The sequence below is a fragment of the Pteropus alecto genome, unplaced genomic scaffold (genome assembly GCF_000325575.1).
Source record: "Pteropus alecto unplaced genomic scaffold, ASM32557v1 scaffold25, whole genome shotgun sequence".
Taxonomy (NCBI): Eukaryota; Metazoa; Chordata; class Mammalia; order Chiroptera; family Pteropodidae; genus Pteropus; species Pteropus alecto.
Window position 1 is genome coordinate 5,875,964 of NW_006441955.1, and position 25,799 is coordinate 5,901,762.

At 49.9% G+C, this 25,799-nt stretch overlaps 1 protein-coding gene and 1 pseudogene across 1 annotated transcript in view; one reads left to right on the forward strand and one right to left on the reverse strand.

The window, feature by feature from the left end:
• GLIS1 (GLIS family zinc finger 1) overlaps window positions 1-25,799 on the reverse strand; it is a 215,019-nt gene that overhangs the window by 61,038 nt on the left and 128,182 nt on the right. Inside the window, exons 3-4 of the mRNA XM_006919218.3 lie at window positions 25,370-25,547; window positions 18,881-19,763 (exon numbers count right to left, since the gene is read on the reverse strand). Coding sequence (XP_006919280.1) covers window positions 18,881-19,763; window positions 25,370-25,547 — 1,061 coding nt within the window. The remainder of the gene's footprint in view (window positions 1-18,880; window positions 19,764-25,369; window positions 25,548-25,799) is intronic.
• On the forward strand, window positions 4,209-4,324 carry LOC112485944 (annotated as a pseudogene).

Sequence of the window (25,799 nt, forward strand, 5' to 3'; positions counted from 1 at the left end):
TAGCTATTACTATTCCTTTGGAAACCCAGTTTCAAGGGTTATCATCATGAGTCTATGGGTCCTGGAACTCAACCTGAATTATGTCTTTGTACCAGGACCCAGAGCAAAGCCTGGTACGAAATAAAAAGCTTCAGGGAATGTTTGTCGAATAAATTGCCAAGTGGCAGGCCAGCCTCTGCTCCTACACTTCGAGATGAGGACCTCACCCCTTCTCAGCACTGGGAAAGGTCTCCCTGTTATAAAGTCCTTTCTGGTACTGAGCTGAACCTGCTTCCTAACAGCTTACTCCCTCTGAGTTTTGAGGACAGGGCAAGGATGGTGGGGAGGAGAAGCTCTCCCACCCCCATGTGTACCCACTCTCTAGGGCCTGAATCCAGCCTGCCCTACTCAGTGGCCATCCTGGCCAGGAGGAGTGATGCCTTCCTCAGGCTTATAGAACCCACATTCACAGACACATGTTGTATGGACACACACAGAGACGTGTAGACACAGTCACACGATCACAAACTAACACATTCACATGAACACACAAGACACCTTGGCCCCTGGAGAAACATTAAATCACACGAAAGTGCCCACAGATACTAAGAAGCAGACATATGCATGCGTACACGTTTGCATGTATACACCCACACAGTACAAGCATGTAGAATTAGAAACATGGTGAAAAGTACCCAGAGAGGCAAATACATACAAACACAGGCCCTCAGAGGTACTTGGGAATTCCACAAGCCAGGGAACCAGCATCAGAGTACTTTAGGGGAGGGAGGCTCATGCTTTCCTAGAAATGGACTTGATTTACCCTGAATATGTCCCTTGAGGGCAGCTGGGGATAATGCCAGAGACCACAGGTCTCCCCTTGGTCGCTGAGCAAGGCTGACATCTGAGGGGCTTTTTTAGAAATGGCATAAACAGACATTCAAGGCGTAATCTCTGCTCCATTCCATGCCATAAAATTATCGCACAAATTGCAAGACAATGACAATTAGAGCAGCAATTGTCACAGGCCAGTTAGTTTGTGCAAACATAGAACTCGATACTTACTCCCTACACCGCCCCTTGGCCTGCTCCAGGCACTCCAGACAGCAGGACGCTCTGATCTGGGAGAGGCCTCACCCACCCCAGACCATCTGCACTTCTGACCTCCACTTCTGTGGTCCTGGCTCTGAGTTCCCTCGAGGTCACTCTCCTTGAGGCTCTGGTTGAGCCTCAGTTTCCCCAGATGTTACTGAACCTTTGGTCAGCTTCTGCTGCAACTTCCCTACCCATCTTGCCTTTCTTCCAGGTCCCATTTGCCTCTGTGCCTAGCACTTCGCACTTTGCTGGGCATATTGCAAGGACTCAATGAAGAACTGTTGAATGAATGAATGAATGAATGAATGAATGAACCCCTTCCCTACTCTGGAAGGCACTTGTGGTAGACCCTCCCTCCTGGTCTCCCCTGGGAGACCACTTGTACACAAATCCTCTTCTCAGGGTCTGCTTCTGGGATATCCACCTACCTATACACCATTTTACATGTAAGGAAACAGAAGTTTCAGAAAGGTAAACTTTCCTAATATCGCAAAGCAGAGCCTGCCCTTAGGGGTTAATTTTCGGGAGGCAGCTTCCCAATCCCTCATCTGGAGACACTAGTGAGGTCCTGATGTCTGCTGGTCCCTAATATGGGTAAAAGAAGCAGCCCCACTTTACCCTCATGTCCACGCCACATTCAGAGTTCCAGCTGTAGCATTAACAAGGGGCACTGTGATCCTTGTCTAGCCGTGGAGTCTAGATGTGAATATACTTAAGAGGAGGAGACTGAGTTCTGCCAGGGCTTGACCACAGGCCTACTGAAAGGGAGATGCCCACCCTGCCCAAAGCTCGGGCCCCCTACCCTCTCCACAAATGGTGCAATCACTCCAGGGGCAGAGTGGGCGGCCCAGTCTAGACCTGACATCTTATCCAGGGGCCTTCACTGGACACCCTGGCCCAACACAGAGGACTTTTGGGCCAAGTTGGAAAACTGTTTGCAAGTGCAGTGCTCTCCAGTATCCTATGTAAATCTGGAGAAAAGGGGTCATTAAATCCTGGGAAACTGCAACCAAAGACACTAACTATGTACTTGGAAAAGCCTCTAGGATCAAATCATTACCTGTTAATTAACAAGAGGGCAACAGAGATTTTAGTTAACCCCCTGGCATGACTGTGTGCATGGTGGCCCTCGGGAGGCACAGGAAACACACACAACATCTATGTTCACACACAGTCACGCTCCTCCTGCTTCAGCCTATCCTTGAGTCTCCGCAGCCCTGTGGTCAAAGCCTGAGCTTCTCCATCTGACACATAAGGTCCTCCATTACCAGCCCTGCTCACCTCTCTATCACTCTCTCCATCACTCGATGTCTGAGCCACTCACTCACAGCTCTCACCTCCAGGCCTTTTCTTATGCTATTCCCTTTCTTTGAGACACCCTTCCCATCCTTTTGCACCTGGATAACCCTTACCTAGCTTCCCTCTGGAAGCCTCCCCACCCTGGATTAAATCCTCTCCTCTGGATCCCCATTTATTTTCCTCCAAGGGATTCATCACAGGGTTTTGTAACTCAGATTCTGAGTCTGTCTCTGCTCTAGACTCTGAGCATCTCCAGGGCAGGACTCCTTGCTGTGTGGCCAACACTCAGCAAAAATCAGGCACTGAGTAGGCACGTGGCTGTGAATAAATGAACACACACAAGCACAGTTGTACATGCACAGAAGCTGCTCTGAGCTGGCCCTTGCACCAGCTCAGGGCACTGGGGATGGTATAGCAGCTGCTTCACAAAAGGACCTCATCAGGGCACAGCCCGCCAGCCTGCTCTCTCTTTTTGGAGACATGGGCAAGCATAGTCAGTAGGAAATGGATGAGAGTCCAAGAAGAAAGTAAACAACCTGAACCACCCCTACTACGTGATCCAGTGGGTCTACTGGGAAAGGACAACCAAAATCATCAACCACACTGCCCTTGCTATACTTGTTAGGAATGTTCTCTCCTCCAGATACCAGATTCAGCCCTTTGTCTGTGTTTTCTCAGTGAATCTTTTGATGTTGACATTACCATTCATTTTATAGATGAGGAGACTAAAGCTCAGAGAAATTAAATGCTGGGATTTCAAACTCTGGCCTCCCACTATTTCAGGATACTCTCATAAGGATTTGATATCCAGACAAAACTGACCCCAATGCACAAGCTGGCTGGCTTGCTTTCTTCCAGACAGTAAGAATTCTGCAGTTCAACAAGTTGCTCTCTTTGCCTTGGCTTCTAGGAAGCTCCAGGAAAAATAGGGTTCAATCACAGTAAGTAAATGAGCTTAGGTTGTTCATGTATTTATTTCCTTTTCTCTAATCTATGACAGTTTAACTCTATATAGATCTTTTCTTGTAAATACCCATGAATTCTTAATAGATAAAAAATAAAATGGACTAGAACAGGAGGGAACAGACTAGAACATCAATGCAGAATTTTAGTTTTTTCCACCTATCCCTCTACATAGGATAAGACTGAAACCCAAAGAAGGGGAGAGGTGGGGCAAGGCATGGACTATACCTCAAGTGCTCCCAGCCTCTGCTTCTGGGCCGAGTTATCCACTTAGGCACAGCAGGCACAATACCTAGAGTCTACCACATGGTTGATCCTTAAACTATGCAGGTTTTAACTGCGTGGGTCAATGAAAAATTCCACGTATGAGTGGACCCATGCAATTCAAACCCATGTTGTTCAAGGTCAACTGACCTGTTAAAATGTTTTAATTTAAAATTGAAAGGAAAAAAGAACTTTTAAGTCAAAGAAAATGTTTTAACACATAATATTAATATGTTGTCTTTACATCAATGCTGTCATGAAACGTAATTTTTACCATTTTTTTTATAGAGGAAGGGGCCAAAGCCAAAAGTGTCAGGATCGTGAATGTCACGACAAGGCCCTACTCACTTCGCCCATGTCACCAGTGAGCACGGGAGGCGCCTACTTCCCACCTGCCCACTTCCTGGGGGCCCCGGCCTAGTCCACACTTCCCTCTCTGACAGGATCCAAAGTGAGCGTTTCCACGAACATTCCAGGGAGAAGTGAGACCTTGCCGGGCAAATCTAATTTATACCCTGCAGAATGTGGTTCCATAATGTAGCAGTTAGCACGTCTGCTTTACATGCAGAAGGTCCTGGGTTCGTACCCCAGTGGAGCCATGGTCCATGGTCTACGGCCATGCCATCCTGAACAAGCCCGATGTCTGATCTCAGAAGCTAAGCAGGGTTAGGCCTGGTTAGTACTTGGATGGGAGACCACCTAGGAAGACCAGGTGCTGTAGGCATAAATAATAATAAAAAAATAATGTATACTCTGCAGTAACCACCTCAGACAGCTTTTGAAAGGCTGAAACCACCACCCAGCTGTGGGAGGAGATACCCTGACTGATTTTGCCAACCAGTTGTCAAGACAAACTTTCCTGGGTTCACAATGTGGAGACAATTAAAGAGCTGGCGCTTTGAAGGCAGGAGCCAAGAACTTCCTGATAGTGGTGTTGACTGCCGGCGGCAGACCCTCTGTTCCTCAAGCCCGAGGACCACACCTCGTCTTCCCCAACCTTGAGCTGGGCTCACTGTAGGGGCAGAGCAAGGACAGAGCTGGCCCAAGAAACATCCCACCAGAGGATAAAAGCCAACAGAACTGAAAAGAGAGGTGTGGCAGGGGAATGGCCTGCCCTGGGGTACACTGCTGACCCTGTGCATCACTGCTGACCCTGAGTGACTCAGGCATCACTGCTGTCCCTATATAACTAGGGCATCACTGCTGACCCTCTGTGTGACCTTCTACTGGCCACTCTGCCTCTTCAGGTCCCAGTGTCCTCACTGGGAAGATGGGGGGCAATGGTTCCAAAGATATGAGGTTGACGTCAGAATGATATGAAGTGAAAGCAGTGAACAGCTGCAGGTAGATGAGGCAGGATTATCATTCCCACAGAACAGATAAGGAAATTGAGGCCAGAACAAAGAAACAGCTTGCCCAGCCAAGGTCCTGGTGAATAAAGAATCAGTCCAAGCCTTAGACACAGGCTTGGATCCAGGAACCCAGAGAGCAGGGGCCATGTCTTCCCAAGGAGCAGTTCCTCTTGCAGGCTGACTTGGATTCAAGTCCTGACCCACCTCTTCCTGGCTGTGAGACCTCCCCACATTCTCTCTTCTGCCAGTGTATATGGTCATCAGCCACAGAGCCCCTCCATCATGACCTGAATCCCTCACCCTTTCTCAGGGCTGGAGCTCCAGGCAGCTGCCCGCCAAACCCTCCCTTCCTTTGCATCCCCTAACCTGTGAGGTTGGCTATCTCTCTGCATGCAGAGAAGCCAGGGAAGTGGGACACACGGACGAGGACACCTGGGGCTCATAATGCAGAGTCTTGATACAGCCACGCCCACCTGGTGCAAGTAGTGGAAGGATTGGCTCTTGAAAAGCTCAGATTACATGTGATTACTTTTAAGGTCCCTTGTCAGGGGTCCTTTGGGATGAGTTCAGTAAAAACAGGGAGTAATTAGCACATGCATGATTACAGAAGCTCACCTTGACAGAGAAGGTATCCTGAAGCAGCGGGAGGCCGGGTTTTGGAATCCAGCACTTAACTTCTCTGAGCCTCAGTCTCCTCACCCATCAAATGGGAGAGTAATGCCAATACCAAAAGATTCACTGAGAAACCGCGGACAAGAGGGCAGGCACATTCCTAACAAATGCCATTTCTTTCCCACACTTTAAAGTAGCTGCATTAGGGTAGTTTAATCATTTCCCCTGCTGCATTCTTGGCCGTAATAGTCCTTTTGTTGTCAATTAATGCAAAATTGTACTCTTGCTCTATCTCTGGGCCCACAGTCATAAAAACAGGGTCTGTGGAGATGGAATTAATAAACAGCTGCACCAACAACAGTTAATTACTGAACATCTACTATGTGGAGAACTTGACTGTAAATTTCTTTCCAAGCCCCAGAAATCACATGGGAACCTGGATGAAAACTCCTCCTTTCTGGGCCTCAGTTTCCAAATTTATAAAAAGATTGAGCCAGATGGTGTCTCAGCTCTCGTCTGGGTCTGACGTTCCACAAGCTGCTGGACTCAGGGCGCAAACTCTCCTTCACACCGAAATTGCAGATTAAGGAGGGAGAGAAGTCAGGGTAAGGGATGGGGTGGGAGGAGGGAACTAACGTGCTGAGCACCTACTGTACGCCAGGCGCTGTGCTGGGCTCTCCAGCACACTACCCGTTTTAGCCACACCCAGAAATGCCTCTTGGACAGCAACCTGTGCAATCCTCACCACAGCCCTGTGACTTTGTTGCAAAATCCCTCGTTTTACAGGACAAGATTCCTAACTCTCAGCCTGGGCCCTTCTCAGTACACGTCATCACTTCTGCCCCACTGAGCCAGACTCTCCCCTTTTGCATTCAATCACATTCATTTAGCAAATACTTGTTGATCATACGACTCTGTGCCAAGAACTGTTCTAGGCATTGGAGGTGCAGTAGGGAAATAACTCTAAAAAGACCTAAACTTCATGGAGCTTATGTTTGAGTGGAGGGAACACATCATAATAGACAAACACATCAGGTAGCATAAGGAGCAGAAAGGAGCAGAAAGTGGCCAAGTGTGCTACTTTAGACAGGTAGTCAAGGAAGGCTTCCTGGAGGAGGTGGCATGGACTTCCATGAAAGCCTCTATGGGCATGAGTGAATGGAGGTGGGGGCTGGGGCAAGAGCATTCTGAGCAGAGAGAACGACCATACAAAGAGCCCGAGGTGTGAACAACTTAGCATGTTTGAGGAACAGCTTGGAATCGGAGGCTGGAGCAGAGCCAGAGGAGTGTGGAAGAAACTGAGGTCAGAGAGCTCAGCGTGGGTCTCGCACCTATCCCCTTCCCGTCCTCCATCTCCTCCTCCTTTCCTGGGCCAAACTAGGAGTATGGAAAGATAACTATGGGTGTCTGTACATTTAGGTTCAAAGGATCTTAGGAATTCTGGAGTCCAAACCTTCCATTTTACAAATGAGAAAACTGAGGCCCCAAAAGGGTCTGATGACTTTCCCAAAACAACAAGGTAGTTCGAGTGCAGAGCTGGGGAAGAAACTGAGCTCTGAATCCCTGGCTCACGCTCTCTACCGAGACTGACTGAATCAGGGTCATGAGACTTTAGGGCTTTCAAAATCCTAATCGAAATCCTTATCACACCCATGACAAAACTGAGGCCCCAAGGCCAGGTGGCTCTGTGTGCAGGAAGACAGTAAGGGGCAGGGGATGTGAAAACTCAAGTGTTGGTGCATGCCTGTGTACGCCCTTGCACAGGAATTCATCACCATGCTTTTTTCATGCACGTAAGGAGGTGTGATGTTTGAGACTCACTGCTGGTTAAAAGTCCCTGGAGCCTGCTGGGCAATGCTTCATGTAATAGACTCTGCCAGGAGGGAAGGTGATTCTGACACGCGTGGACTGCACAAGTCATCAGCCATCTCATGCTGCATGACCTCCAACAGATCATCCCGCCCGGGCCTTGGGACCCCATCTGTCAAAGGGCACTGCAGGGGTTGGGAGCAACATCAGATGAGATTCCTTGAAAAGTTCTTCCCTGGTGCAAACCCAATATCAGCCAGTGTCCTTCGGAATATGGGAGGAAGTGATGGTACAAATGGAAGCATTGGCCTAGCACACAGTAGGTATTTGACAGATGGTGGCTCTGCTAGTGGAAAGGGCACTGGGCTGGGAGGCAAGGGACTGAGCTTAATTCTCTAGATCACTTTCGCTCTGTGATTGTCTGTGAGCCAAATCCTCTCTGTGCACATCAGTTTCCACATTGGCAATAAACAAACGTGCAAACATAGGCATTAGAACTTGTGGCCTCGATGAATCAACTCCTACTGTCCTGGATACCTGGAGAGAAGGGATGGGAGCTAGCAGTCGGGGTGGGGAGGTGGGGGAGCGGTGGTGTGGAGAGGAGGGAATCTTGAGGAAGTATGAAGCACAGCAGACTTATTTCTTTTCCTGGGGCCAAACTCTCTTGACTTCCAATTGGCAACTATACCTACTCAGAAATGACCCCATAGGCCAAAAAAGCACAGACTCGTGGTTAAATGAAGGTGCAGAAGGCAACTTCGGGCAGTGGGAAGATTATGGAGCAGAAACAAGATGTAGAGTCCCAGATGTGACACCTAGTCAGGTAGCTTCCACTCTAGATTTCAGTGACCCCACTGTAAAACAGGGATCTTGCCACTTCCTTGTACATTCCTGGAACCGCCCATCAAAATTCTGCATCCTGGGTCCTTACCCACAGCCGGGCCATTTCTGGGAAGGTGCAGTTGTTACTCTCAGCTTGAAAATCCTATGCATTTTGGCTCTGATAAAAGAGGCTTGTGGATGGTTCATCAGTTAAACACTCACTGGGTGCTTGCCTTGCTCCACATCCAGCAGAGACCTCCCAGTCTTGCCCCCAGAAATGTGCGGTCCTGCAGAGACCTCCAATCAGTCCCATTGTCCCATCGGCAAGAAATGCACAACCTAGCAACACTGTACCACTAGCCCTCTGAGGCTTATGCCCCCAACACGCAGACATGTGGATGGGGCAAGAGCAGGTTGTGCTCCTTCAGGTGGCCACCTCCCAGCCCTCTAGAAATCACCACTTTCAAGGCCATGAAGTCTCGGTGATGGACTCTCGTTTTATCATTAGCCACGTCAGAAGAACGAGGAGGAGGCAGCGCTGCACAAGTCAGTGCTGTAATCACTTACAGACTGTGCTGGCCCCAGTCCTGGCAGTGGAGGAAGATTTATTGTGGGGATGGATGGAAAACAAAGAACAGTTGTGCAAACTTTACGGAGCTACATTATGGGAAATGCCTTTTCCATTTCCCACTGGTAAATGTGCTGGACGCTGTTTCCAAACGGGACTGGGCTTTGTTACCCAACCGGGTGCAGACACTGTACTCTGGTGCAGCCCACTGGGCTGAACCGGCCTGGCCCGAGGTGCCCAGGCCCTGGCTGACAGCCAAGCACTACTGTCTAGGGGTACGGCTGACCCAGGATTCTCTGGTGGACCTGAGGAAGACGGGCCTCTGTGTCCTCATCTGCCTATTGTCGCTCCCCCTCCAATGTATCCACTCCACGACCAACATTCTAAATGTTAATGCTGATCATGTCACTCTCTTGCTCAGAACTCTTTTGACACTTTCTCCACTGCCCTCAGGGTAGAGTCCAAGCTCCTCATACTGGACTTTGAGGCCCTTTAAGGTCTAATTCCAATGACCATTTCTGCTCCGGCTCCCATGCATGTAAGGTACTCCAAGCACAAGAGGACACCTACATTCACTCCAAGGGTCAAGATTGTCACATCTCAAAACTTCTGCATATGCTGTTCTCTTTCTTTCAAATTCCTTTCATCCTGGTCTGCACCTAAAGTTCCTATGTTCCCCTCAAATCCCAGCTCTGTAACATCCTGTGCAAGTCTGCTCCTTCCTCTGTGCCTCTGTGGCACTCGGTTAATTCCCTCCTTGTCATCATCCTCATTTGATGCTGTACCCCCTGCTTCTAGAGTCAAACTTGGTACAGTGTGGGTATCAACAAAGCTGTGTTGAAAAGATGGCAAGTGGAGACAATACAGCTGAGCCTATGGCCCTCTCCTGAGGCAGGGGCACAGGTAAGGACTCCTGAGCATCCTGGGTGTTGGAACGTCTGAGGTGACCAAGGCCATAGGTGTTATGCAACCCATCACGCACTTAACGGATGAAGACAGGACGCTGAGGTCTGTTGCTGCAGCAGTCCAAATGAGGCACACAAAGTCAGCGTAGCTAACCCATCTGCCATCAGCGGAGACAGAGCCTATTAATGCTCAATCATGAAGTTGACAATTTCCAGGACGTTCCTCTTAGAAAACATGGTCTAGACGCTTTCTTAGAGTCACTGTTGATTTTATCTGACTTTCTCATTCCAGTAAGAGAATCATTTCAATTCCACTTACATTTAATTCAAAAGCTTTCCCCCGCCTTTTATTATTTTAAATTCAATTCAGAGGGTTGTGTGTTTTTTTTTTATCTTTAATTTTTTTCATATTCCATAAAGCAGTGTTGAATTTACAAACTTGGCCAGCATTCCTCAAGTGTGGTACTCTCAGGATTTCTCATCTCTGTGAGAACTCGGGTTTGATGACTCAAAAAGAATGTGGGGTCATCATTACCCTGATTCCAAACAAAAAAAAAAAAGAAAAAGAAAGGAAAAAGAAAGAACAAGGGCTTCTGTTTTCAAGCACCAAGAATTTGCCAGGCCTGAGGTAAGTGCTCCATGTACATGATCTCATTGAATTCTCACAACACTCTCCCCCAACGCAGGACACTGAGGCTCGGAGAGGCCATGTGACTCGTTTGAGATCTCACAGCTGGTTGAGGAGCAAAGCTGGGATTTGGACCCAAGCATTATCCTATGCACTTAGCCTTTGGTCCACCCTGGCTCACTAATTCTTGGCTTAGAATTTAAATAAGAAAGTGAGGGAGGAGTCAGGGATGGAAATGAGGTAGGGGTGGGGGTGGGGAGCTGAAAGGGAATAGAGTTGGGTGAGAGGTGGAAAGAAAGGTGAGGGGGCGGGAAATGGGGTAGGAGTGGGCCATGGAGCAGGGAAGGAGGAAACGCAGGAAAGCTGTGGAGAGAGGCCTAAAGGCCAAAAACTGCATTTGGGGAGCATATGGCTAACAAGTCACATGCCTGATGGGAAACCTATCTGGGAGGAACATGCCTGTGAGGGTGACTGTGTACTCTGAGGCCCAGCTACAGGCAGGAGCACTGGAGTGGGAGTCAGGAACTCAACTTGATCCCCTCTGCGGAGCATTCTGTAGTTTGCGGAGCTCGGTGTCTCCACCCCTCAAAGAGACTCTTCTGGGGTGAGAATCACAAGCCTCATTTTATAGACGCAGACACTGAGATTCAGGGGTGAGGTGACTTGTCCAAAGTTGCACAGCTAGTGAGCAGCAGAGCTGGGACGAGTGTCCAACTCCACGTGTCTCCAGTTCCTCTGCCCTCCTCCCGACATGTCATTTCCTCCTGGGGCCTCAGTTTTCTCCTCTGTACAGTGACAAGAGGGGGCTTCGAGGCTCTGACCGATCGCAAGGCTGGGGCTTCAGCAAGCCCCTACATTTGACTTTTAAAAAGTAGCGTAGAGGAGATGGCATCCCGGCATAAGCCCAGATTTGTGGAGCTGGAACCTTGGCTACAGGAGGGGAAAGGGCATTAGAATCTGTTGGGCCCTCGCTGAACAAAGAATGCTAGCATTATCCCATTTCACAGCACAGAAAACTGAGGCTCCGCACAGCCAAGTCCATCCAAGATCTAGAGCCTGTCCATGGCAGAGCAGGGACTTACAAGAGCCTTTTTTTTCATTTGGGGACCCCGAAGACCGCATGGCCACTATCCATTTTAGACTCTCCCTTCTCTCTTCTCCTAATGCAAACTTCCCAGAACAGTCAGATCCATGCGTTGTACACTTACTGTGTGCCAAGCACTGCATGTATAGTATCTCATGAAAGCCTGACCACAGTCCCATTCCCTCCACTTTATAGGTAAGAAAACAGTTACCTGCATATAATCACAGGCTGGTAGGTAGCAAAGCCAGGTTTCAAGTTAAGGTTATCTTGCAGAAAAACCTCAAGCACCAGATTAGAGGGTGAATGTGACCATCTTTAAGGTCCCTCCAATCTTGTGACTTCAAGACTCTGGAGGACTGTGTCTAGGCAATCCTCACATAGCCTTGGAGTAGAGAAGTTGGATGGCCACCAGGGCAGAGCTTCTGTAGTAGGGAGCAAGCTCAGCTCCTCTCCCTCCAAAGCCAGGCCAGACATCAAGGGGCATGTGGTCCCAAAGATGCTCAGCCACACCAGGAAACAGTGTTATACGTGGGACAACATGTGCTGGGAGAGCAGGAGGCACAGAGAAAGGGTGGTGGGGAGAGGGGGACACTAGACTGTGTTGTGAAGGATGGTTAGGAATTTGCTGGGCTGGAAAAGGCATTCCAGATGGAGGAACCAGCAAAAGCCAAGGCCGAGAGGAGTGAAAGAATCTGGAATGTGCAAAAACTCTCTACCAGTTTGGGAAGAGAGGAAGCCTCACAGCAGGGAGAAATAAAGCAGGCATCCCAGGGCTACTGTTAACTCTCTGGGTGACACCAGGCCACAGAACCCCCTCTCTGGGCTTCGGCTTCCCTGTCTAATAATGAGTAGACATAAGAACTGGTGTGATCCCAGGGGCTACCCCAAAGGAGTCATTAATGAGGCACATCTGGATGCCGAGCTGAAGGCTGCCTTTGCCCAGAAAGGTGTTCCTATCCAGACCCTTCCACTCTGGAATGAGGCAGGCTCAGGCACCCATTTCCAAAGTGTGTAGACATGGTGAACTGAGCTAGTGGAGACCAGCGTGGCCTCTCCACACTCAGTTACAGCAGGATTCCTGAGGGCAGGAGTTTTAAATTGGAGCTTTTTAATCTCCCCAGAAACCCTAGCCTCCAGAAAGGAAACTTGTTTTCAGGCGACTTTTTTATTTTGAAGGTAAAATGTCTTACTCCTTATTCTATGAGTGCTCTCTCCTCCAAGATAGAACAAAAGAACATCATGTCAGCAGGGTAAGGGACTGGCAACAGGCTCTCAAGGTGACTGGGGCCCTGGCTTGGGAAGACTAGTTAAATGCAACTGTCCATCAGTTTCCCTGCTTGACTGAGGGCTCCTTGAGGCCAGCCAGGCTGGCTTTGACTCCCTTCTGTGACCCCATGGCCATCAGGGCCTGTCACACAGGAGGTGCTCAGTGATGGCTTGCTGAATGAATTTCAGATATGGATATTCTCTCAATATTTGTAAGCAGACTAATGATTCTCTGCCTGAAAAGTGGCTTGGGGTCATGGCGGGTACACAGTCTTTGAGGTCAGTCTGAGACCTGGTTTCAAATCTGACCCACGATGCACTTGGGGCCTGAACTTGGGAATGAATTAGATAGCCCTTTCCCCATCTGTAAAATGGGGATAATAATCCCAGTCTCCAGGAATGTTCTGAGGGCTGAGATCATGCATGTGGGAAAGCCCTATATAAAATGAAAAACACCCAACAAGTATTTCAATAATGTTCCCATCCCCCTTGACCGACTTGGACAAGGTTAGGCAGCCAGGCCTCAAATCCTCAACTCCTGGCTCCCCTCCCTCCCTCCACCATCCAGCAATAATATCACAAGATTCAAGGGCAGCATCTTTCCCACAGTGCCAGAAGTCTCGCATCGCATCTTCTCCTCTCTGGAACCCCACATCCCAGCACGAGGCCCTGTATACATGGCAGCCTGCTCCTCAGGCGAGGTAAGTGTTTCAGCATGATTCTTCCCTAATCTGAGGGTCACTTTCCCACAGTCTCACCTTTGCCAACTATTGGTTAGCAGCCCCTTCAGGAAACTCCCTGACCACTGAAGCTCATTTGCTGTGCACTCTCAGGCCCTGCATCACCCTCTCAGGGTCTGTCCTCCCATCCACTCTCAGTACATGATGAAGATGGCCTGGCAGACCTGCCTGCTGAGATAGTGCAGGCTCCTGGATAATTCCCAGGATTGAGCCTGAGATGTTGAGGTGAGTCAGGGGTGGTGGCTGCTGTTCTAGAAACATGCCCAGCCCACAAGGCTGGTCTCAGGCCATGGGCAGTGGGGAAGGAGCAATGCCCAGGGACTCCACTGGTTATGATTCAAAAAGCACAGAGGACTCTACTAAAAGAAGAGACTAGGCAAAGATGAGTAGGTAGAAGGCAGCCGGCCTATGGAATGGTCCAGGCAGCTGAGCCAGGTCATACAGAACAGGCCATTTCATCTGCGAATGTCAGCTTCTTCTTCTGTAAAATGGCCATGGTAACCCATGGCTGGGCATAGCATGTCTCAGAATATATTTGTTCTCTTCTCTCTCAGAACTTCCCATGAGATATGATCCTAGACTGCCAGCATGACCTTGAGAAGTGATTTAGACTCCCTGGGCCTCCGAGTTTTCACCAGTTTTGTTCTGAAGATGCAATAGGGATTATCCAACACTGAGCCAGGATATATGAATCTCCAAATCTCAATAAAGAGAAACTCTTTCCTTCCCCAACCCTCACAATACCCAAGGTTTTGTTTCTCAGAAGGAGCAGAGGGCCAGGGAAAAGCAAAAAAAAAAAATCCCTGGGCCTCCGAGTTTTCACCAGTTTTGTTCTGAAGATGCAATAGGGATTATCCAACACTGAGCCAGGATATATGAATCTCCAAATCTCAATAAAGAGAAACTCTTTCCTTCCCCAACCCTCACAGTACCCAAGGTTTTGTTTCTCAGAAGGAGCAGACGGCCAGGGAAAAGCAAAAAAAAGGAAGCCAGAAGCCCCAGAATTATGGAAGATGAGAATGAGTTTGGCCCGGGCTGGCCTCCTGGGAGGTAAGCAAGGCCTTCCCAGGAGGTCCAGCCAGTGGGGCTGGTGTTCTGAGTTCTTTGGCTGATTAAGGCCAATTGATAATTCTTGGCTTTTGGTCGAATGCATTTACCTGGTCGCAGGTCCAATGACACCCAAAACAGATTGCCAAATAGCAGAGAGGGATGGGGACCAGTGGCCAGTGTGGCTGTAGCTGCCAGAGGAACCCAGGAAAGATGGAAGCCCAGCTCTGAGGCTCTAGTTGGCCATCGGGACTGGGAGGGTACAGACCAGAGCCTCCTCCCTGTACCTCTGGCCCAGTGCTCCCTTTCAGCTCCAGTCACCCTAGACAGACATTGTCTGGTGCATAGCAGGCATTCTGTTTCACTGGCAGACACCTGACAACAAGGCCACCAGCTCATATGACAGCCCTGTCCACATCATCAACAGCGAAGGCTGCTAGAATTAGCTGACCTCAAGCCCAGCTCCATGACTGACCGGCTCTTTTGAGCCTCAGTTTCCTCATTTGTAAAAAAGCCACAAATAATCCTGTCTTAACTCCTAGGGCTACTGTACGGATCTCCTGAGATGATCAGCATGAAAGAATGCGCTGGGGGAAGGCGCTTCCCTATGTCATCTCTTTTAACCCCAATAACTATAATCCTAAAAGGCAGGTGCTATTATCGACCCATTTTACAACCAAGTGTGCTTCAGTACAGAAAGGCCAAGTCATCTGCCTGAGGTCATACAGCTGGTAAGTGGCAGGGCCAGGCAGGGACCCAGGTCCATGTCACTCCACATCGAGGCTTTTCACCTGTCTACACACACTTTCCATGCTGTACCTATAGCTTTGGTAAAGCTCTTCACAAAAGTCAGGGACTGCTGTTATTATTATTTCCTATAAAACTCAACGTTATGAGAAGTTTCCTTTTCACTCTGCCTTTTTCCTGATGCGGAGAAAAGCAAACTACGCAGACTGCTAATTTCTGCAGTCTCAGACAATCAGAATTCCAACCGTCTGGGAGAGCCAACCTAAGAAAGCAAGAAATTAATCTTCTCAAAGTTAACGTCTTCGAGGCGTCGCAGCAGTATTTGGGTTGGACGTAACCTTGCTATGGTAATGCAGATGAAACCTCAAATTTAATAAGGCTAAGACAACTCGGACAATGTAAGAAACATAACAGGATATTGCAATGAGATTAGGGTGCTTCCTCTGGACAGCATGGACGTCGGGGAGAGGGCAGGGTGGAAGACGGATGGTGTGGTCTACCCCAGGGGCCAGTGAGGTGAGTCCTGGTCCCAGGTTCAGTCTGAGGACTAATAAGCCTGAGCAGAGGGGAGCAGGGCTCCGTGAGACACCCCGAGGCCAGCCTGGTGTGGGAGCACAGGCTCCACGCTTAGGTTAAATGTAAACCAGCTGCAAGGATGGGAGTGTTACAGTTGGATGGGGTGGGGAAGGCTTACCTCATGAAAGAACTGTGGAAACGGCTGCTGGAAAGATAATAAAAGGATTAACTGCTATTTTAGTGGGCCATTTACTCTTCAATCAAAGTGTCTCATCTATTTCCTGTTCTCCAGAGGCTCCCAGTCCAAAATTCCTTTGTCTATTACAGCACATGGTAGCAGAAGCCTGTCATGAGAAATTAATAATTTTACAGGGAAGGGTGATTTTATTCATCTGGGTGGGGGCTGGATCCTGCCCCTTTCCGGGGGTTGCCTACTGCACCAGCATCTCAGGAAGGGAGAGCACTCCCATGGCAAGTCGGAGGAGCTCAGAGGAGACCTCTGCTACCATCTCCAGTGGCACCCAGCAGGGCTGGCCCTAGGACTCCGGAGAATAATCAGCTGAACAAGAGAAGATCTACACAAACAAGAGCATCACAGTTTAGGAAGATGTGGGTTCAGATTTCACTCCAATGGTTACCAACTGTGTAATCTGGGGCAAGTTGTTTTTATTTATCGTTGTTACTATTATCACTATCATCCTAGCCTTTATGATTCTTGTTGTTGCTATTGTTCATTTCTAACTAGCTGTGTGACCTGGGGCAAATTATGCAACATCTTTCAGCCTCGGTTCCCTCCTCTGTAAAATGGGGGTTAACAGTAGCTATCCCATAGGGTAGTTGTGAGGATCACATGGAATTATTGCTTAGACTAGGTCCTGCATACGGTCCATACCCAGAAGCTGCGTGCCGGTATCATCACTATAATCCCAAATCCCCGATGAGGCAAGATGAACTGTTCTTATAGTAGCATGTGGAAGGCCAGCAGGACCCTCATTGAACTTTTGTTTCTTCATCTGTAAAAACTGTGGGTTTTACAAGACTCTTGTGAACATTAAATGCAACCATGGGTGAGTACAGACACAGCTTTAATATCACCTCCTCCTTGAAGCCTTTCTGGGCCTTTCTTCTCTGAAACTATGCAAATGCCATCCCAGAACCTGTCACTGATCTTCACATCCACTTCCTGCCCATCCCTGATGGTGAGTACTCCCAGGGCAAGGACCTTGGCAGGTTTTCGTCTGAGTACTCAGAACCAGGCATAAGCCAGGTGTAAGCCAGTGACCACTGAATCAAGTAAGATCCTGGCAGGCTGGCCCAGGAGAAAGAACCCTAGAGAGAGATCCTGAGACTACACCGAGCAATCTGGGTTTCTTCGACCCACTTGCTAGTCCTCCATTTACCTACTGGAAAATGGGCAGTGAAGACGTCAATCATCTCCAAGGGCTCTAATGTCCAACACAGAAACTCCTGGATACTATGATTCCATATGGAAGGCTGTAGTGTGAGAAGGCCACTAACCACACCACACTGGGGTTCAGGTCATGTAGCCTCCATGTAGGCCACCATAGACACCTGTGGGATCTTACCCACAGGAGAGAAGACAGAAAGGATAACTGTAGCTCAGCAGCTGTCAGCTACAGGATCTCAGAGAGAGACAGGGTCCCTCTGTCTTCCAGCAGCCCTGGCCTGTGATGACTATTGGTCATCTCCTTTCCAGGCAGGCATATGCCTTTCTGCAAGCCATATGTCACAACACCCCAAGTGAACTGGGGCATCCTCAGTGAGTGGCCCGGCCATCATCTCTTCTTCTAGTATATTCTTGGGCCAAAGGCCCATAATAAACTCAGATTCTCAGTCTGCTCACTCCAGCCTCTCCTGGCGACATCAGCAAGCCAACCACAGGTTCCCTTTTACTTCCGGTCTTTTGCAGAGGCTGTTTGTTCACTTCCCCTCGTTTTGTCTATAAAGTGAATTCCTTCTCATTCTCAAAACCCAGCGTCCTTGACGCTGAAAGAGCTGGGCCAATGGATACCCAGCTCACAGCAATATAAGGAAATGGGAACCAAAGGGTGAATATCTGGTCCCAGCAGGATGGAGTTTATGTTGCCAGTTGCCAGTGCTTCCTGCTTCCTCCCTGGTCCCTACAAATGCTGCCCTGGGCTTTGAGCAGAGACAGATGTGTGCCCCCTGTTCCCGCTGCACCCCTTCCCAGACAGCGCTCCTTGAAGCAGGGCCTAGTGACAGTGACAGCACACAAATGTGGAGGAACTAGACCTTGGCTATGACTCTGACCCTGCAAACCAGATATACTGCTTCCTTCCTCTGCCTCACCAATGCCCCAACAGCTGGTAAGACTGAGTTGAGTCTTGGTGGCTCTTCCAGCCCTTCCACTCCAGGCAAGTACCTCTTCTGGTGAGCTGGCCAGGCCTCAGGTATAGGCATGGTGGCTCAGCTGAGGATATCAGGGACTAAGCCTACATTCCCAGTCTCTGATAAATATTTTCGCCACAGTGTGAGCAGACACAGAAATGATCAGTCAGAGGGGCCGGAGCCCCCAGTGCCTGCAGTAAATGTGTATGTGTGTGTCTCCCTGGAAGCCTTAGTCTCAACCCCAGCCAGAATAATGAAGGCGCTATCCAGGGCCTTATCTGTTAACCCCTGGCCATACCCCAAAGCCTGCTCAAGGGAGCCAAGCTGGATGCCTGTTGAGGACCCAGTGCTCAAGTCTGTGGGATGCTCCAGGAGGCCCAGGGAGCCTCCGTGGGAAGGACACCAGGTGAACGCCCAGCAGGACAGCATGCTCCCTACAACTCATTTGTCCATCATCAGGTGGGACACTGAGCATGTGCATAGAAGAAAGAAAGCTGGCCAAGCCTGCTTTGACTTCAGAGCACTTGTGTCACCACTTGAACGAGTGTGTGTGACACCAGGCCATGTAGTACACCTTGGGGTGGGAGATGGGACACCTGGAGAATACAAGGGGTCCTTTGTCAAGGTTCCCAGTGACAGGGGCACTGACCATCTTGATCAGTGGCCACATCCATAGCATTGGTCCTTCCCTCCTCAACCATAGGACACCTCAGGTGGCCCCCAGGTAAAGAGGCCCAGGTAGGCCTCTCCAGGTAGTAAGAGGATGCTACTTTGCTGGTCAGCCAGCTGTGCCCTTGTGGCTGTGAGAACTCACCATGCACTTGTTGGGTTTCTCTCCTGAGTGCACCCTCATGTGGATAAGCAGCTTGTAGCGGGCATTGAAGGGCTTGTAGCGTCGCACGCAGCCTGCCCAGAAGCAGGTGAAGTCCTCACCCTTGCGCTGGTCAATGTGGCTCTTCTCGATGTGCCGCACCAGCTCCTCCTGCTGCTCATATGCTGCACAGCAGTCTACCCAACGACATGCCTGCCGCCCAGCCACCACTCTCCCTGCCAGGCCCAGCCCCAGGCCTCCAAGGCCTGGGCCTGGTGGCAACTGAGACAAGGGATAGGGAGGTGGCAGACCCTGCTGATGAGGCCCAAAGAGTTCTGAGAACTCATCCGCAGGCTCCTGCTTCAAGAAGCCCGCCTTCCGGCAGGATTCAAATTGCAAACTGCCTTCATGGCTCTCAGTGGTAGCAGGGCTGGCCCGGGCCCGCTTGGGAGGGCCCCCCAGGTCTCCTGACAGAGGGGGGCTCCGGAGTCCATTTATGCAGGTGACCAGAGCTGTCTGGGAGGAGCGGATAATGGAGGTGATGTCAGAGGAGGCACAGGCTGAGGAGGAGGCTGAAGAGGTGGGGGGCAGGCCCAAGAGGCAGCAGCGCTTCAGGCCACCCTCAGGGAGGTGGGCCTCAGGTGGAGGGCCCAGGCTGGTACTGGGTTCGCTACCCAGAAGGTAGCAGGAAGGTGTGGGGTTGGCAAGGCCTCGGCCTGGGAGATCCAGGTCTGTGTGCAGGCCCGTGGCTGGTGCGGCCCGGCAGTGAGCAGACAGGGGTGATCGAGCTTCCATCATGGCTCGGTAGCCGGGCAGGGACTCCTGTTTGATATGCTGTGTGGCCGGGAGGCCGCCATTCATATATGTGGCCTGGGGTCGGGGTGACCTGAAAGACAGTGGCCAGAGAGTTCATGAGAAGGCGGGCACTCCACAGTGGGGAGGCCCAGGCAGGGGATGATAGGGGGCCTGAGGACTGAGGGCCAGGGAGGCTCAGGAAAGAAGAGAAAGGCCGAGGGCTGGAAGCGGAGAGAGAAGGGGGCAGGGGAGAGGCAGAGACTGGTTGTCTGGTCAGCAAGGAAGAATGTGGAGGAAAAAGGGGCTGGGGAGAGGTTCAGAAGAGGCAGGAGGTCTGAAGAGGAGAATGCTGGAGGAAGCACCGTTTCATCCTTTTACCAAGTCCAGCCCACCCCCTCCAGCCCTGGATGCCATCTCGTCCTGCCTCTGAGGCCCCCCCGGGGTCTGCCCTGATCCCCTGCTCCTGACCTTCTAGTACATTCTGGTGGAAGAAAGCCAAGGCTGACATTCTGAGGGACACCCAGGTCCAGTTTGTTTTAAATTTTGCTTACCTGTCTCTTAAATCTTTATTAATTTATTAATAAAGATTAATTTATTATTAATTTATTAATAAAGATTTATTAATTTATTAATTTATTAATTCACAATCTCTAAAAATGTTAATTGTGTGACGTTTTGCCCCAAACAATTTGTCTTTTCCACTGTGAACACCAGTCATGATGAGGGGTGCATCCTAGGAATAACTGAAGAAAAGCTTCTTGGGTGGGTAGATATCCCAGAATTTCAAGCCCAGACACCATGACTGCATGAGACACAACTTTGGAGAGAAGCCATGGGCAGGCAGGCCAGGCAGGGTAGCAAGTGGAGGCAGGGAACCTGATTTCTAGGCAAGGCGCAGCTACTCCCAGCTGGGAACACCTGAACAAGGTGTTCTGGGCCTCTCTCCTCACCCCAATATCAGAATATGGTTCTTCTCGTGTGGGGGAGGATGGTGTGATGGTGTGATGAGCAGAGCTGGGCTCACTGAGGTGGTGTCTTCATCACGCGTGTGGTACATGCATTTCTAGAGAGGGTATCTCTGAAATTTGAGACAAGTAAGTGCAGGTAGAGACATCAGGGCCAGCTGGCTACCAGAGGAAGGGGAGAGGCCAGCAAGCTGAGCCTTGGGTCAGAGAAGCTCCTACTGGCTGGTTACCAGAGGAAGGAGAGAAGCCAGCAAGCTGATGCTGAGCCTTGGGTCAGAGAAGCTCCTACTGGCTGGCTGGGCAGAACAGGAAGCCTGCTTATATGCCTAAACTCTAACTAAGATACCCCATGTGAGCCTTGCTTTCCTCACCTGTGAAACAAGGACCAGTGCTCTCTACCTCGGAGGGTGGCTGCCAGGATCAAGTGAGAGGACAGATACCATGACACCCATCTGGAAAGAGGATGGCAGGGCAAATAGTGCCATCATCACTGCCACTGTCCTCAGGCTCCCTGCAGCCAGGCCTGTGGGGCTGTGAGGTCATCATCTGTCCCTCTTTTTCCCAGTGTTACTTCCTGCAGCCCCTTCCTCTCTGGCTGTGCAGCTGTGGCATTACCCAGCTCCAGTCACAGATGGACGGGAAGAGAAGGGACAGAGAAGGAAAGTCAGAGCCCAGAGCCCTTAGAGCATCACCACCAACTCCATCACTATCTGGCACAGGAAAGGATTCAAGAGTGCAAAGGGCTTGCCCACGGTCGCTAGCAGCAAGCAGTGACAGGGCTGGGACCAGAATCCAGGCTCCCCTTCTCCTGTCTGTGTGTCTTTCTCCTATGGAGAACTGACCTGAAGCCCTACCTGGGTAAAGGCTTGGGGGTGGGGCTCTTCTACTTGTTTCTCATCTACACTTGAATAATTCTCCACCTAGCTCACCAGAGACCTCTCTTCCCTCCTAGGAACTCTGCTGCCCAGAGTGCGGATAGTGGGCAGCAGCAGAAGGAACTTGGGATTCTGAGGTAGACAGCAAACACATAACCCCCGCCCCAGGGTTGCGATCACTGGGCAGCAAAAAGCTCCAAGTAGCTTGAAGATATGATATACAAGTTGTGATTTTGTGGAGCTTAAAAAAATAAATAAATGCATAGCTGCTCTTTGCATGGTTGTGATCCTAGGCCTGGCAGAGGTGGGCATGGGCAGGGAAGGGCAGCCAAGCAAGGCTCCGTTTCAAGCAATCCTTTTAAAAACAGTGCCAGGTTAAAGCAACCCCCACCAGAAGAAAACAGCTGTAGCATTCTGCAACTGAGTCACCTGAATAATCAACAGCAAAACCTTGAGTGACATCAGGTGGGGAGGGGGCTCTAGTCTTGGTGTCTCATGGCTCCAAATGTTAGCTGAAGCAGCCCCCACTTGCCCTTGCTCTGCTGCTGAGCCCTTTGCATCCCAGGCGACTCCCACCACACCTCTAGAAATTGTGAACAAAGGTCTTCGAACAGAGCAAACAAACCTGGAGCAGCCCCATGTGCTTAGACACTTTCCCAAAGGCTGTCTCGTGCAATCTTAACACAGGAGAATAATGTCTGGTATCTGCTGAACACATGACCAAATTCTTCAAGGGAGAGGCCACCATCTGTTTTACACTTATGAAAACCGAAGCAACTTGCCCAAGCGTCAGAGAGAGTCAGTGATAAAGCAGGAATTTGAATCTGGATCTGTTTGAATCAGAGCCTGGATTTTCCTACAACACTCTACTGCCCAGGGCCCCAGCTTCCTCATTTGTAAAACGATCTAATTTCATGACCATTATGTTTCCTAGCAGCCTCAATGTTCTGAGTCTCAAGGACTCAAAAGTGCTTCTGTCTGTCTGTCATCCTGGACCCTGGAAGGGAGCCGCTAAAATTGGGAAAATCCATGTTTCACCAGCAGAGACTCAAAGGGACAGGAGGGTGATCTCGGACGTCATGGGGTCTACACATCCACTGCTGACTTGCTGTGGGTGAGTCAGTCCAGGGGCTGTGGCCTGGACCGAGGGTCAGCAAGTTTACTCCACAGGCTTTTCACTCTGCTGGGTGCTGCTGGGGACTCAAGACAGTTCAAAGCCCAGGTCCCCAGCCTTGAGAAGCTCCCCTTCTAATAGGGAAACTGAGGGCCAGCTCCTGAGAGAACGCTTAAACTCTGCTGAGGGGTGGGTAGAGTTGTGGCAAACAAGAGAGCAGGAAGGCTGAGACATGAAGATGTGAAATGTGTGGCTCATTCAGAACAAGGACAAGAAGCTGGTGTAGTGGGCAGGCAGGGGTGGCTCCTGGCACCATTGGGGGTCTGCACACACTGTGGTTTTTTTCCTCATTTTTGGTAAGGAAATGAGGCCTGGAGAGGGTCAGCATCTCACCCAGAGAGCTAGTGATGGAGCTACAACTTATACTATACTTCACAACAGATTCTGCTGACCATGGCCAGCGGTGGGCAATCATTTTAAGCACAGAAATGACAAAATCAGGATATTCCTGAAGTTCCTTAAAACTCCTCACACTTGCTGGGTGACCTCAGGCTACTTTTGTAGCCTCTCTGGCCTCAGTTTCCCCATCCATAGTGGTTGTGGGTTAAGCGAGCTAACACACAAAAAGTGTTTGGCCCAGTGTGGCACGTAGTAAGAACACTAAGATTGTTGCTTATCAGCAGTAGGACCTGGGCCTCCTGGGACTGTGCGGACTAAATGAGAGAATGTGTTCAGGCAGCAGTCACTCAGAAAGTGGGAGCTATTTTATAAGTATCGGAAACCTGGGCTGGAGGCAAGGAGGCTGGCTGCTGCCACCTCTGCCACTGAAGTAGTTGAATTTGGTCAGGCACTTTCAGACTCCTTCATTTTCCTAAAGAAAAAGAGGGCCCAGCCTCTCTCCCACACCCAGGAAGTGGATCAAGATGTCAGAGATTAGGAGGGACAGCAAGAACAGAGAGGAGGGGCCGCAAACACAAGGCAATCTAGTGGGAGGGCGAAGAGATGGGATTCAATTGGGTGTGGGAGGGAGGCTGGGCCCTCTTTTTCTTTAGGAAAATGAGGGAGTCTGAAAGTGCCTGACCAAATTCAACTACTTCAGTGGCAGAGGTGGCAGCAATATAGATTGATGCTGGTGTAGAGTTCTGGGTACAGATTCTTCTGTGCCCTAAATTGTCAAAATGATATTCAAAATGACAAAATGGTATTTCTGATCATCTCTATCAAAAAAAAAGAAAAGAAAAGAAAAGAAAGAAATCATTTGCTTAGCTTTCCCTAGATTAGCATAGCTCCTACCCTGAGATAGAAAGAATTTCACTGAAGAAACGATACTGCCGATACTGCCCCGGGGAGCCTCAGTGAATAATCAAGCAGATAAAAGCATTTGACTATTGTCAAACAATGCATAGTTCAAAGTCTAAAAGTTGCCTCCTCATTGTTATGTACTGAATTTACGCCCCCTTAAAATTCATAAGCTCTGACCCCTAATGTGACTGAATTTCAGGAGAGGGCCTTCAGGGAGGTAATTAGGGTTAAATGAGGTCATATGGGTGGAGCCCTAATCCAACAGGAAGAGACAGCAGGGGTGTGTTCACAGAGAAAAAGCCATGTGAGAACACAAGGAGAAGGAGGCCGTCTGAAAGCCAAGAAAAGAGGCCTCGGGAAGCCCCAAACCTGCTGACATCTTGATCTTGGACTTCCAGCCTACGGAACTGTGAGAAATAAATGTCTGTCCTTTAAGCCACCCAATCCGCGGTGTTTTGTTATGGCAGCCTGAGCAGACTAATACACTCCTATAAATCAGAAGCCTCACTAACATCAAAGAAGGCCACTGGGAATCTAAATTCTCAAAGAAAAATGGTTCCATGTGAGAAGAATAAGCAGCCTGCTATTTGGTATTATCTCTTATTGTGTGGCTCCCACTAGAAAGTCAGCTCCATTGGGAGGATCTCTGCTCCCTTTGCCAAGACACCCCTAGCAACCCACGGTGCCTGGCATACAGTAAGCACTTGATAAATGGCTGGTGAAGGAATGAACTGCAAACAGGCAACTGGGCCAGTTTTTATAGTCTCTGATCTCTGAACTGGCCTCAGGTCAGCAGCTCCAATCAGTGGAGAGAACACTTGGGCCAAGTGGGTGGGCAGAGAGGCCTGTCTGTGGTTGACTTCCACCTGTCCGCAAACCAGACCACAGGAGAAGCTGCAGGAAGCAGAATTCAGCCCAATATGCAATCTAATAAAACATTTGGGCAGGGGCGAACATCACTGGAAATGTAAATGTACAAGCATTGACTGAATGATCGTTACCTGGCAGAGTTCCATAGGGCAATGGCTTCCTGGGGCAGGAGATGGCCCCTGGTGAAGGAACCCTCTCTGATCTATGAGTAGTCCAGGGTTTGACACTATTAACCCTGAGCTGAGTTTTCCTTCCCCAACTGACTCCAGAATCTTCTTCTGAAATGACTGATTCTCTGTGAAAAGCCACCCCAGCCTCTGCAATGAGGAAGTGCACCTCAATAAAACCATCTTTGTCTCTCATAAGACCCTGCAATGTCAAAGATGTGGGGCCTAGACCAGGAAGCCATCATTGTGCTACTGGGCTCTGGCTGGTCCCTGGCAATCCTATGCCTCAGTTTCCCTGTATATCCCACGATCCAGGCAGACTAGGTGAGGTCTGGAGGCCCTTGGTCCTTGGCCTCGAAGGAGTATCCACAGAAAGCAGCTGATAGTGAGGACAGAGCACATACCTGCTAGGATGGGGGAAATGGAGCAGCCTCTCGCAGGCTGAGGGGTGGCCCCGGGGTGGTGGGGTTCCCGCAGGGAGAAACAAGCTCTGGCGGCAGGCGGTGCCAGGGCCCTCAGCAAGGTCCAAGTCTAGCAGGCTCTTCTCCGAGCCTGGGGTGCAGTGGCCGTAGCTCCCATTCACTAGGCAGAGAAAAACAAGAAGAGGAGACAAAGTGAGTGGAGATAGACTTCAGAGGGGTGCAGGGAGGCAGTCATTGGGTACAGCATGGGACAGAGCACCCTTGAGCCAACACTAACTAAACTGCTGCTGCATTCAAGGCACTAGGATACTTCATTTAATTCCCATAAATCACCAGCAGAGTCCGTAACCAGGCACAATTCTAGGCTCACGAAACACTGGAGAATTAGACAAGCTCATGTCTCTGGGAGCTC